General features: G+C 36.6%; 1 protein-coding gene across 11 annotated transcripts in view; it reads left to right on the forward strand.

Moving 5' to 3' along the window:
* Nipped-A (Transcription-associated protein Nipped-A) overlaps positions 1 to 15,279 on the forward strand; it is a 520,496-nt gene that overhangs the window by 229,408 nt on the left and 275,809 nt on the right. For all 11 annotated transcript variants that reach the window (XM_070213836.1, XM_070213837.1, XM_070213827.1 and 8 more), the window contains one exon: positions 12,113 to 12,730. In XM_070213836.1, coding sequence (XP_070069937.1) covers positions 12,113 to 12,730 — 618 coding nt within the window. The remainder of the gene's footprint in view (positions 1 to 12,112; positions 12,731 to 15,279) is intronic.

A 15,279-nucleotide genomic window follows, 5' to 3' on the forward strand; every position in this document is an offset into this window, starting at 1 on the left:
TGGCGACTTTCTAGATTCTAGGAAGGCCTGAAGTAGGGGAGTGTAGGGTAAGGTGACGAACGATTCGTTTTTTGAATGTAACTTTTCTAAAAATCAATATTTTTCAAAAGTGTAAACGCAGAAAGTTGCTTACATCTACTGAGCATATCCCTGTAAAATTCGGAAATTCCAATGCAGCCAAATCCCACAGCGTTTGGCGTGAACCCTTCTTTTTTTGCACTTTCAAAATTGTAGGGTAATGTGACGAACGATTTGTTCTTTAATGTAACTTCTCCAAAAATCAATATTTTTAAAAGCAGAAAGTTACTTACATTTACTAAGCATATTTCTGAAAAATTTGTATTCGAAATTTCAACGTAGCCAAATCCCACAGCGTTTAATGTAAATAATCCTTTTCACAAACAAAAAAAAAATTTTTTTATATATAATTTACGGAAAAGTTATTTTCCATACGGAAAAGAAAGAAGTAATAAGATAATACCGAAACTTACAAAAAAAAATGGTCAAAGTGAATTTTTTTAAATTAAAAATTTTTTTTTTGTTTTATTAAATTAAACTGACCGCACTATTAAAAACAACAATAAAACTGCAGCAGTAAATGCTATCTGGTATTATTATATTTTTTTTTACAAATAATCAACGATAACAATTCGTCACGATACCCTACAAGGTAGACTTGAAGCAAAAACGGTGTCACTCTCAAACGGCGCAAAAGAAAAATACGCGAGGTACCAAAAACTGTTGATAAAGATCTCATGTATACGTGCATATATTTGCCTGATTTTATTTTCCACTCATCTTTGCTCTGGCACTGCTGAAACACAAGTAAATTGAATAGGTTTGCTAGTTTGCGCACCACATTTTTAGCGAAAATTACCTCACGAACAAATTACGGGACTTCTTATTAATATTACTGTAAATACATTGTCGACACGATAAGGGGAGAAGACTACATTTATTTGGAATTTTTGTCGTGACGTCATATATGAGATTCGACGAGTTCGTCACATTACCCTACTCGTCAAATTACCCTACACCCCTACATATTTTCTTAATTTAATGGCAAAATCGCCATTAATTTAAGAACAAATTTCGGAGAGCAAACTAGGAAAAAACACCTTTGATTTAAGAAAAAAAATCATTTTTCTATATTTAAGAAAAGTTTTTCGTAAAATTCTGTTTCTATGGTATTTTTTCCTAGATTCAAGAAAACAGTTTCTAAAATTCAGAAAAATTTCTAAAACTCAGAAAATTTTGTTAAAATTAAGAAACATTTTTATTTTATGGCAATTTTCTAAAATTTAGGAAAAAAAATTTTTTGAGTGTAGGAAAAGCCGAATCAGAAAATTTTAGAAAGCGTATTTAATGACGACTGTAATAATTTTTCTTCGCAAATGTTGATATAAGAGCTTTTGTATGTTGAAGGTGTGATCACTTGTTTTGTACCTCGTTAAGAGGTGTTTCTATTTGATTTTTTATAATCTCAAATAACACTATGTCTGGGAACCTAAGTATGCTGAATCTACCACGGGATCCAGAAACTGTCCTCGACACGAGGTGGATCGTGTCGTATGTTAAATTCAAGAGTTAGTTAAAAAGAAACTACGAAAGCGTGCAGTCAGCGACTGAGTTAATAAATATAGATTAACTGAAATTGTGTGTTTTACTCGGCTTTTACACTATGCAACATCAAAAATTTACCTCGACGGATGCTATATTTTTGAATTCGTTACGAATTTCCACGTTAAACTGCGTTTTCTAAAACGCAAGGATTCTTAGCACAAGGAGGACCCCAAAGTTCGAAAAATGCTGAAATTGGCCAACTCAGAGACAAACGGATTCATGGTTTGGTTGGATGTTAAAGTTTTTATACCCTTGTTTTAAAATATTGAAACGACCCTGTTTTGGGAGGCGGTATAGCTCGCCGTGGTCAGGGTTCGTGACAGATATTTATATTTCCTCTATAGATCGATTTACCTCCCTTTCCCTAATAATGACACAGAGGGATAGAACTATAAAGTTGGCGTGTATTTCGTAGTAATTGTAAAAAAAAAGGAGTTTGTCGGGTGATGACGTCTGCGTAAGTTGAGACTGCTTGCTTCGTTGGTTCGGCGCAACGGGAGGGCCGAAGGATGGACTGCTTGCTGTCGGTTCGGCGCTACGGGAGGGCCGAAGGGTGAACTGCTTGCCGTCGATGATCCGATGTTACGGAAGTGTGAGTGATGAACTGCTTGCCGTCGTGGATCCGATGCTACGGAAGTGTGAGCGATGAACTGCTTGCCGTCGTGGATCCGATGCTACGGAAGTGTGAGCGATGAACTGCTTGCCGTCGAGGATCCGATGCTACGGAAGTGTGCGTGATGAACTGCTTGCCGTCAAGGATCTGATGTGTCGTTGACTGCTTGTCAGTGACTTGGCCAAGATGTCCACTGCTTTGAGCGAGTCTCGGCGTTGCGGACGGGCCGTGAAGTCGCGGAATAGTTAGCTTCTTCGTTGTGTGTACGTGACGCTACGGAAGTGCCGTGAGATCGCGTTGGCGCTGCGGGATGGGCCGGTACGTGAACTGCTTCGTCGTGCGTACGTCGGGTACGTAGTGATCTGGGTCGTTGGGAGTGATCTACTTGGATTTTTAGTGGGTTTCGGGAATGTAGGGCATCGTTAGTTTCGGGCTACCGGGCATCGTTAGTTTCGACCTGCCGTTTCTACATACGTTTCGTTTCCGGGAGCCGGAAACGTGACGTCTGGGGGAACTCAGTGATCACGACTGGGTCTGGGCTGATTTCAGGGAAACCACACCGGGACGCCAGTGATCCTCACCAGGTCGCAGAGCCGATTTAAAAACGCACTCTTACGGATCCACCACCAATAACAAGATTATCAACCAGAACACTTACCCGGATATTTCTCCTTGTTGCTGGTGTGTTTCCTCGAAGATCGTCGGAACGCCAGTGACTCATCTGGGGTCTTGCCTCTGCTTATATAGGCCCCGTTGAGTGTGCCCAGAGCGGTCGATACTGAGAATCCTGCTATCGATAACTCGTTCTTGGGTCTCTAATATAGCGATGGTATTATGGTATTGAAGTATTGGTGGGGTTAGTGTGGCCAGACCTGGTAGTTGATTATCGATATATTAGTGTGGCCAGCGTATCCGTTTGGGCGCGCGTTTTGAATGTGTGCGATTTTGGAGCGTATTTTGAATGTGGTGCGGCGTAGGGAGAATAAAAAGAAAGATGTGTTTTTAGAATGTTTTTCTTTTTTATTGTTTGTGACGCTGGGTCGTCACAACAATATACCCTTTTACTCTAGGAGTAACGGGTATAATAACTTCTACATTTCGATAGGTATAAATATGCACAACAAAATTGCATTTATACTTCACGGAAATCTTTAAAGGTGTGGGCGCCAGAGTGGGCGATTGTGGGCGTTATTGTGTTGTATTGTCGGCTGAAATAAACTTGCGCTGCGTAGGAAGCCCAAGAATATGTGTTGGAAATCTCAACCCTCTAGCTTTTGTAGTTTCCGAGATCTCAGCGTTCATACAGACAGGCAGACGGACAGACAGACGGACATGGCTAGATCGACTCGGCTGGTGATCCTGATCAAGAATATATATATTTTATAGGGTCGGAAACGCTTTCTTCTACCTGTTACATACTTTTGCACGAATCTAATATACCCTTTTACTCTACGAGGAGTATAATGACCAAAACTCTGTAATGGCTAGATCAAAACTTAAAGCCCTTTCCTCCTCCAATCCAACACAAAACTAAAATGACCCTTAAACTTCTTAATCCTAAATTGGTTTCCCTCCAGGAGACCCACATCACTAACCATCAAAAATTACCAATCCCAATAAACTTCGAATTTCACCATACATCCTCGCACAGCTCGGATGGCGGTGCAGCAATTCTAATAAACAAATCAATAGAACACGCAGACCTCGATTTAATAGTACCTTTAGTAAACTACCCAACATTGTTTACAGGAGACTTCAATAGCTGGAACAGCTACTGAGGATCCCCCACAACCAATCAAAGGGGAAGAATTCTTGGAAAATTCATCCGTGAAAACGGCCTCATCATTCTTAACAACGGTCAACCAACTCACTTCTCAACCCATAGATCACTCAAGCACGTCGACTTAGCTATTTGCTCGCCCGACCTTGGAATCTATTACCATCAAAATGTTCCTAAGCAACAGAAACAAAAAAGACAACTTTATACAACGTTTTGTGACGAATAAAGCTTTAAAACTGAGGGACTAATTCGCATAGAAACGGACAGACTGACAGACGGACATGGCAAGATAGACTCGGCTATTGATGCTGATCAAGAATATATATACTTTATGTGGTCGGAAACGTCTCCTTCACTGCGTTGCAAACATCTGACTAATATTATAATACCCTTTGCAAGGGTATAACAAGAAAGGAAGCTAGCTCCGGCCAGCCAAAGCTTATATACCCTTGCAGATCATTCCTATTAACTTACGAAAATATTTAATTTAGATTTACTTACGTATATGTTATATCAATCAAAATTTTAGCTGCTTTCGTTTTGATCCTTCCTATGACAGCTATAAAACATAGACGTGCTAATTTTGTAAAATTTAATTCGAAATTTTAAAACGTTAAAGAAAAGCTATATCCCAGAGAAGAAGAGGTTGTAATAAAAATCAAGAAAAGATATAATTTTTTTCCTATTAATTTCCTTTTAATTTTTTGACTGTTCGACTGTATGGCAGCCAAATTATATAATGATCCGATTTTTTAAATATTTAATTCGAAATTCAGAAATATTAAAAAAAGTATTTTCCCAAGGGTAGAAGGTAATTTTTCAAAAAACACCGAAGCTTGAATTTTTTAAACGTTTGTTTTTCGATCCTTCCTACGGATATAGTTGTCCGATCCGGTCGGTTACGACATACATATATACTGTATATACTATATATACTGTATATACTACCTGTAATAGAAAGAAGACTTTTGGGAAAGTTTTATCCCGATAGCTTAAAAACTAAGAGAGTAGTTTGCGTAGAAACGGACGGACAGGCGGACGGACGGACAGACAGACACACGGACATGGCTAGATCGACTCGTCTAGTGATGCTGATCAAGTATATATATATTCTATGGGGTGGGAATCGTCTCCTTCACTTCGTTTTAAACGTCTGACTGAAATCATAATACCCTCTGCAAGGGTATAATAAGCAACGCAGGCGCAACACTTCTGGTCCCAAGAAGTCTCAATCGGCCTGGCTGAAATAAATGTAATATTTTGATTAAGTTAAATAACTAAGTTAGTAATGAAGTACTATTTATACAACCATTTAATGAACACCTCACACCATTTACCACTGGTAAAGATTAAAAACATTTCAAGTGTCACTAAAATGCAGAATTTGTGTTGAAGATAGCATCCGGAGGAGTATATTTATTAATGGCGAAAATATCTGTGGTACTAACCTTTGTAACGCTGAAATAACGATTATTAAATTATCAGTCCCCTTTTTATTGTTTTTTAGATTAAAATGAACTATTTTCACTTTTTCTTCACTTTTTCCAACAAATTTAAAAATGATGTGACCCTGCATCATATACTTGGTAATATCCAAAATGCAAAATGTAGATAAATTTGGTGTAAATTTCGTTGCAAAGAAGGGTCACACTTTGCCTATGAAAAAATATTTCGTTTAAACAATACTTTTCAGGGACCGTAATCATTAAAGGTTACGTATATTATAGGTATATTAGGCATTTTTCGTGTTATCAATACCACCAACACGAATTTTTATATTTTAACAACACTTAAAAATGGCTTAGGCCACGATCTGACGATCAAATTACTTTATTTCACAGAAAATGTTTAAAATGTAAAAAACAATAATAGTTTTCTTTGTAATTTAATGTAATTCCTTGATAAATGTGATCAAATATTTTAATTGTCTTACCGTGGCTTTTCTCTATAATTTTGTTAAATCCCACATTCATTCTTATTATTATTTGAAAAATGTTGAGTAAAATAAATTAATATTATCATTATAGACATTATGATAACACAGGCCGACAAAATGTCACATGGAGCGATGTCCAGGCCTGCCACCATTTTATTTCGATAAATGAGGCTTTTCTAAGCATAAGTTGCCACTACGCCTATAGTCCATCAGCTCTGGTATTTGCGGTATCTTTAATTTAAGAAAATCACAAAATTTCTTCGGCTTTTGGGATATATCTTCAAGAGTGGTCAACAAATTTTGGTAATCTTTTCGGAGTTAAATAGTTACATGTCTCTTTTATACGGTGGTTTTTGAAAATTCAATCTAACTCAACCACAAGAGGAGGCGGGCGCATTTAAAATTTTAAAGTCACAGCAAAGTTTAAAAATCTTCATTTGTGAACAGCGTTTAAAAATTAAATAAAAATATTTTCTTCTACGATGCATTTTTGATCCAAAGACACCTTATGGGCTTAATTTTTAGGACAGTCATCAGGTTTTTGTGAATTGTTTTGGAATTTTTAAAATTGTTTTTCTTCCTTCCTTCACAGTGGCGATTCACAAACAGTGCCCAAACCTGTCACAAACCTGTCACAATTTATTTACAAAATATAATAAAATCCGAATTTTTATATTATTAAGCAAGTAATATTTTTTCCAATGCGTGCGCCAGTGTGACCTTATTTTCTTTACATAATTTACTTATTGTTTTTTTTTTGGGGCACACGCTTTTAAATTATTTATGAAATTATTCCGAAAAATAAAAAATTTCCACACAATTTCCTCCACACATTCCAGTGTGACCGTATATTCTTACGGACTTTCAATTGGTTCCTAAATTCCAATTCACAATAATTTCCGTGTAAACGATTTCGCAATAAATTTTAAACTCCTGTCCGTAATGGCTTCTCAAGCAAAATCCGCCCTAAATAAATTTATTGTCACAGCTGATACTTTTGAACTTTCCGGGTGCACCCACACCAACGTTATCCGCATCTAAAATCCGTCGCGAGCATGTCAGTTCCTTAGGTGAATGATGCAGATGACACATGCTCCGAGTGCATTGTGGCTGCGGGTGACAGCGCCGCAGACACCAAATCCATCCTGAAGGCGAAATATAACATATACGAAAGATTTGCTGCTCAGATCCTCGAGGAAATACAACAGGGCTCCTCCAAATCATCTCAACCTCCAGCATCGTCTCCCCAAGACTACATTTCGTTTGGCTGTCAGCTTCCTCCGATCGATCCGGCGATTATCTTCGCTGGCCGACTTTCCGGGACCTTTTCACGGCGATCTATATAGACAATCCGAGTCTGACGCCTGTTGAAAAGCTGTAATATTTAAATGCCAAAACTAGTGGCGAAGCTCATTCTATAGTTTCCAAGTCCCCACTCACCAATGCATACCGGTCCCAATGCCCAATATTCTTGCATAAACTAGAAAAATGAAGCTACAGACTTGAAACTTGGCACACTATATAGGTATTATATATGCAAAGTCTGTGCCGATTGGGCCACGCCTTCCTTTCCGCCCTATAGAAACCAATGCACCCTCGGACAAAAATTTACAAAATATCCATTCAATTGGAATTTGAAATATATATAAAATAAGTTTAGTAAATATCCCCTCAATTCCCTATTCCCTCCCGCCCCTCAAATCTTATACTTCTAAACTAAATAATGCATCTTAATCAATTATAACATATTATCTTAATTGATTTTTTGTCACTTTCTTTATCTAAATCAAAGAAATAGGCATCGATACGAGAAGAGCAAATAGGACGGACAAACTCGTAGTGGTCGGCGTTTCTACAACATCTACAAAGCATTTTTTTGCCAGCCAATACTCTAGCATTTCTGCATAGCTTATGTCTATGCTGCCTAGCAAAAAGTTTGTTTTTTTAAAAAGGAGCAAAAACGAGCAAAAAAGGCTTATGTCATAGTATTGTAAATACATTTAAGAACAAAACTGCGTTGTTAGTTTTTATCAGAGCTTGCAAGGTTCGGTCAACCTTTTCAAAGTGTTGGAAAAAAACCTGTCACTAAAAAACTGAGCCATTTTTTATCTTAAGACTTTATGGCATTTCTTATTAAAGATAGTTCCTTATATAGTTAATAATTATATTGAAGCAAACAAAAAAAATAGCAGCTAACCTAAATTCAGAATACAATTTTATATACATTTATATGTACAAAGCAATTTTAGAAATATCTTGATTTCCTTTGTAAAATGTATGCACATATTACAGCAGGCCTATACTTTTCCCTTTCTAGAGAAAACCCATTTTTTTTACTTTTATTTAACAGTAGTCTTATAGAAACCCTTTTAGGTGACTGTTAACTTAAAAGGGACTCACCGAGTGGTTATTAAAAGACCGTTTGCTTTGTTCGGTTAAGCCGAACGGTCGGGCCGAAACCGACAAGCAAAACTAAAAAAGGGTTCCGCTCAGAGAGAGAGTTTGTGAGCAACATTTTTTTCGGTTTTTTATCGAGGTGAAACTGCCTTAGGGCCGGTTTCTCGACTGCTTTAATTTATCTGAACGAGAAACAATTACAGAGTGCTGTTAACGCACAGAATTCTGCTGTAAAGCGCAAAAAATGGCGAAATCATTTTTTTGCCAGCCAATACTCTAGCATTTCTGCATAGCTTAGGTCTATGCTGCCTAGCAAAAAGTTTGTTTTTTTAAAAAGGAGCAAAAACGAGCAAAAAAGGTTTATGTCATAGTATTGTAAATACATTTAAGAACAAAACTGCGTTGTTAGTTTTTATCAGAGCTTGCAAGGTTCGGTCAACCTTTTCAAAGTGTTGGAAAAAAACCTGTCACTAAAAAACTGAGCCATTTTTTATCTTAAGACTTTATGGCATTTCTTATTAAAGATAGTTCCTTATATAACAGGTTGGCTGATAAGTCCCCGGTCTAACAAAGAAAAAAATTTTTTTTTGTCAAAATTCGATTTTATTATTCAACATAGATCCCTTCAAGAGCGATACAACGATTATAGCGACCTTCCAATTTTTTGATACCATTTTGGTAGTACTCCTTCGGTTTTGCCTCAAAATAGGCCTCAGTTTCGGCGATCACCTCATCATTGCTGCCAAATTTTTTCCCTGCGAGCATCCTTTTGAGGTCTGAGAACAAGAAAAAGTCGCTGGGGGCCAGATCTGGAGAATATGGTGGGTGGGGAAGCAATTCGAAGCCCAATTCATGAATTTTTGCCATCGTTCTCAATGACTTGTGGCACGGTGCGTTGTCTTGGTGGAACAACACTTTTTTCTTCTGCATATGGGGCCGTTTTGCCGCGATTTCGAACTTCAAACGCTCCAATAACGCCATATAATAGTCACTGTTGATGGTTTTTCCCTTATCAAGATAATCGATAAATATTATTCCACGCGCATCCCAAAAAACAGAGGCCATTACTTTGCCAGCGGACTTTTGAGTCTTTCCACGCTTCGGAGTCGGTTCACCGGTCGCTGTCCACTCAGCCGACTGTCTATTGGACTCAGGAGTGTAGTGATGGAGAAATGTTTCATCCATTGTCACATATCGACGCAAAAACTCGGGTGTATTACGAGTTAACAGCTGCAAACACCGCTCAGAATCATCAACACGTTGTTGTTTTTGGTCAAATGTGAGCTCGCGCGGCACCCATTTTGCACAGAGCTTCCGCATATCCAAATGTTGATGAATGATATGACCAGCTCGTTCCTTTGATATCTTTAAGCCCTCTGCTATCTCGATCAACTTTATTTTTCGGTCATTCAAAATCATTTTGTGGATTTTTTTGATGTTTTCGACGGTAACCACCTCTTTCGGGCGTCCACTGCGTTCACCGTCCTCCGTGCTCATTTCACCACGCTTGAATTTAGCATACCAATCAATTATTGTGGATTTCCCTGGGGCAGACTCCGGAAACTCAGTATCAAGCCAAGTTTTCGCTTCCACGGTATTTTTTCCCTTCAGAAAACAGTATTTTATCAAAACACGAAATTCCTTTTTTTCCATTTTTTTCACCATAACCAAAGTTGCTTCACAAAAGACGCTCTATCTCACAAACTAATTGACTGACAGACGTCAAATTTTGACACGAACCATTTGAAGGTTAGTACTTTATAAAAATAATATGCATTTAATACTAGCGACGCCACCTATGTGTCAGACCGGGGACTTATCAGCCAACCTATTAGTTAATAATTATATTGAAGCAAACAAAAAAAATAGCAGCTAACCTAAATTCAGAATACAATTTTATATACATTTATATGTACAAAGCAATTTTAGAAATATCTTGATTTCCTTTGTAAAATGTATGCACATATTACAGCAGGCCTATACTTTTCCCTTTCTAGAGAAAACCCATTTTTTTTACTTTTATTTAACAGTAGTCTTATAGAAACCCTTTTAGGTGACTGTTAACTTAAAAGGGTCTCACCGAGTGGTTATTAAAAGACCGTTTGCTTTGTTCGGTTAAGCCGAACGGTCGGGCCGAAACCGACAAGCAAAACTAAAAAAGGGTTCCGCTCAGAGAGAGAGTTTGTGAGCAACATTTTTTTCGGTTTTGTCGAGGTGAAACTGCCTTAGGGCCGGTTTCTCGACTGCTTTAATTTATCTGAACGAGAAACAATTACAGAGTGCTGTTAACGCACAGAATTCTGCTGTAAAGCGCAAAAAATGGCGTGCTTCGATTATTTCATCAGCTTTTTGGGTATAATTCGAAGGAATAGTCAGCTGGGATTTCGTTTCTTCTTCTTAGTTGGCTTTGGGAAAGCAGCTGTCCTTCTATCGAGCCGAAAACGCTTAACAGGGACTCCGAGTCCCTGTCAAAGTTAGCTCTCACATTGGTGCTCGAGAAAGCCAAAATGCCTTAGCAGGGACCTTATCTGTTCGAGAAATGTTAGCCGGCACTCGAGAAACCGGCCCTTAGGAAAATCGGTTGACAGTTATTTGCAAGCTCTGATAGAAAGCGAAACATTTAAATGCAAATCGAAAGAACAATGTATGATGTGTACGAAAAAAATACCACGCGTCCTTGATCCTCTTTTTAAGGACTTACCGCTAATTTTTCGAAATATAGTCTATTTTTCGGCTATGTGCGATTGTTTCATAATTATACGACACCATCGATTTTTTGCGGTTCCAATCAAACTTAACCGAGATTTTTTTTCTGGTTAAATATAAACTAAAAGATTCCATTTTGAAAGTAATCCTGACCAAAGGTCCTTCCAATCTTCAACCCATACATAAATATTGAATATGTCTCTCTACACCTTAAAAAAAATAGTTTTTCGAAGTCATATCCCACAATTCGTCTTAACTTTTGTCTGGTCAATATTCTTAGCACTTTTGAATCAAATAAAAATCCTTTCCAGTTCATTACATGCACGAAACAGACCTAAAAAATCATTTTTTATAAACTGCCCTTTTGGAACAAAACCAGTTTTATTCCAAAAATATTTGATTTTGAAATGCAAAAATTTGTTTTTCAAAACCTTAATAAACTTTCCACATTTCACGATTGGAACATTTGAAACGCGATCCCCAGTCTGCGCCACTTTGAAGTTTTTTCCAAATTTTTTCATACGAATTTCAAAAGTTTTTTGTTGTAAAATATTTTTTTCTGGAAATATTGTATTGATTATAATTTTACTGTTAGACTAATTAAATAAGAAAAATTAAAACAACAACAAACTTTTGAAAACACAGGGCGGTTTTTTGGCTATGTTTTCTAAAATTTATTTCTCCCTTAAAAAAATCCATAACATTTTTTAAGTATGGGGTTTGAAAGATAGAGAGTGTATCCTTTAAAAAACTTTAATATTAAAACAAACCATGAATCTGTTTGCCTCTGAGACCTCCGGAAAGTTGGCCAGTTTCAGTATTTTTCGAACACGACTTTTATTAAGATCACATTCATTTATTATTAAGCTCCTGAAGATGTAAAAAAACGCGCTAATAAGAAATAAGAAAGACCTGACAACCGAACTCCAAACTTCATCACCCTTGCACTTCCTTAAGCTAAGTAACTGGTATTTGATACTTTCACTACTCAACTAATTTAAAAGTTTTTCGTAGATTATAAATTCTTAATCATTGCTTTTTTTTCTTTACTTTACAGTTCTTAATGATGCACTCCCAAAATTTCCAAGAAATATTTTCGACAACAATCAATTTCTTAGTGGAAAGGATCTACAAAAATCAGTCCTTGCAAGTAATAGCAAACTCGTTTTTAGCTAATCCTACCACATCACCTCTCTTTGCCACAGTTTTGGTTGAGTATCTTTTGGACAAAATGGAGGAAATGGGTTCAAATATGGAGCGATCTAACTTGTATCTGCGATTATTCAAATTAGTTTTTGGAAGCGTTAGTCTCTTTCCAGTCGAAAATGAACAAATGCTGCGTCCTCATCTGCATAAAATAGTCATTCGGTCAATGGAACTGGCCTTAATTTCGGACGAGCCGTATAACTATTTTTTACTTCTGAGGGCATTGTTTAGGTCCATTGGAGGTGGTAGCCATGACCTTTTATACCAAGAGTTTCTGCCACTTTTACCAAATCTTTTGGAAGGATTAAATCGCTTACAAAGTGGATTTCATAAGCAGCACATGCGGGATCTATTTGTAGAACTTTGCCTAACAGTCCCAGTGCGGTTATCCTCCTTACTGCCTTATCTACCAATGTTAATGGATCCTTTAGTTTCTGCTTTAAACGGATCCCCCACATTAATAAGTCAGGTAAGTACCAAAATTGACAAACAATAGTTTTCGAAATATGCGTGTGATTTTAATAGTAAATATTTGAAAGCATTTCACAATTTAAAGCAATACATATTCTTAAGGGTTCTGGCAGTTCTTTTTTCAATTTTGACGAGGTGGAGCTTCTAAACTTATATCTGCAACTCAATGCTAAGAATGCAAGAAAGTTAAAGTGAATTACACAGTGCGACATGAAAAATGTAACCGCAATTCTGATTTCATGGGCGGAAAGAACTCATCGAAATAAGCTAAAACCCATTTGGGTTTCTCTGGCTTAGCTCGCGTTTACCTATTATAGCGAGTTAAAGTTTTACATACAAAATTTATTTGTAACGCCCATATCTCGTGAGCCGATTAAAATTTCACTATCAAGTCTTCAGTGATTATGTAGCTATGAACCCAAGGAACTAAATTGACAAATGACTATTGCGCACGTAGCACCTAGTGACCTAGCGCGTTAAAAAACAAATTTGCCTAACATCCCTTAATTTTAGATAAGTGTCATTTAACCTTATTAATAATCAGAAATGCACATAGGGAAACATTGCACGGCGGAATTAACCTTATGCGAAATTATATTCAAAGAAAATTTTGGATATTCGGATTAAGGAACAGCCTAAAGCATTATCTAAAACAATGTGTTAAATGTGCAAGATACAGACAAATTACAACTTAGCAAATCATGGGAAATTTACCAAAGCATAGAGTTACTATGGCTCACCCGTTTCTGAATACTGGAGTGGACTATGCTGGCCCATATCATATAAGATGCTCAAAAAATCGAGGCCAGAAATCTTATAAGGGTTACATTGCTGTTTTTGTATGTATGGCTATCCATTTAGAAGTTGTAAGTGATTTGACTTCAGATGCCTTTTTAGCTGCACTAAGGAGCAGTGCTGCCATCACTCAGCTTGAAAAACAGGACAGATAAGCCACAAAAAACAGGGAAAAAAGGACAAAAAATTAAAGAAAAGGACAAAAAAAAGGACAAAAGTAAATGTGCCTACATTTTTCTGTTTTTACCAATGGGTTATATATTTACTTAATATAAATGGATTTTAAATAAAATTTAATTATGTAATGATCTACTGCGCCCGACTCACAACCTTCTTTGTTTGATCATTTTACCATGGTAAATTTTTGTGCGTATACGTAATAATCTAAAATTATTATAATAATTAATGCATTTCAAGTAACTATATTCGTAATACAAAAAAATTAAATATCTGCGTCAAACCCGAAAAAGAGTCGTTCAAATCTGAATTTTTTTCTGACAAAAAAGCAGAGAGTAAAAATTAAGAAATTTTAAAAGTGCTTTCCTCTTTTTTTTGCTACAAAAAAAATCGTACTATAAAGAAAATCCATCGACTGCTTTACGTCTCTTTGATAATTTGTAAAAAGAATTATTTTTTAAGTGCCGAACTGTAAGAATGATGGTTAAAAAGGCATTTTAGCAAATAAAAACAGGTTTATACACTTTCGACTAGCAAAAATAACACTCAAAACCTTTTTTTGAAAAAAGGATAGATTTCCGGATAGGGGATGTTTGAAATTTTTTCCGGATAAAGCCGTTAAAAAAAGGACAGATCTGTCCGGAAAGAGGACAAAATGGCAGCACTGCTAAGGAGATTCTTTTCCAGAAGAGGAAAATGTGCTAAAATGTTTTCAGATAATGGGACGAATTTCGTGGGAGCCGCCAGAAAATTGGATGAAGATCTACAGAAGGCACTCAACGAAAATATTAAAATTATTCCAACATTAGAAAACGAACTTGGGAGGTATTTGGGAAGCTGGGGTGAAATCTGTTAAATACCACCTAAAAAGAATAATTGGGGATAATAATCAAACTTATGAATGGCAACTCTATTATGTCAAATTGAAGCGGTATTAAATTCAAGACCATTATATACAACTAATACTGACATTGACGATTGGGAAGTTTTGAGATCAGGTCACTTCCTGATAGGAAGGCCCACATTAGGACCTATTGTGACCATTTCCGAGGAAAGAATTGGAAATTTAGATAGATGGAAATTAATTCAGAAAATGAAAAGAGAATTTTGGATTAAATGGAAGAATGATTATTTAAACACTCTTCAACAAATAAATAAATGGAAATTAGGAATGCCAAGCCTTAATAAAGGTCAAATTGTATTACTAAAAGATGAAATTTGTCATCCCGCTAGATGGCCCTTGGGAAAAGTAGAAGAAATACATGAGGGAAAAGACGACCGAGTCAGAGTAGTAAAAGTAAAACTACAAGATGTTTCAATTTGAAGACCTATTACAAAAGTTTGCCCTCTAATTGGAATTGAGGCTGAAGAGAGCGAATCACCTATCTCGGTCAAGCAGACTAAGGGTAAGGGTACTTGCAGTAGCCCTAGAATCCATAAACTTGGATTAATGGCGATAATGTTAATGCTAATGTTATTTTGCCAGGTGTCTAATGCAAGTTCACCTACGCAAGGGAATTAAAAGTGGTCAATCAAGAAATTACACGAGAATAATTCCATTTACTTAGATCCAAT

The sequence above is a fragment of the Drosophila takahashii genome, chromosome 2R, assembly GCF_030179915.1.
Source record: "Drosophila takahashii strain IR98-3 E-12201 chromosome 2R, DtakHiC1v2, whole genome shotgun sequence".
Lineage (NCBI taxonomy): Eukaryota > Metazoa > Arthropoda > Insecta > Diptera > Drosophilidae > Drosophila > Drosophila takahashii.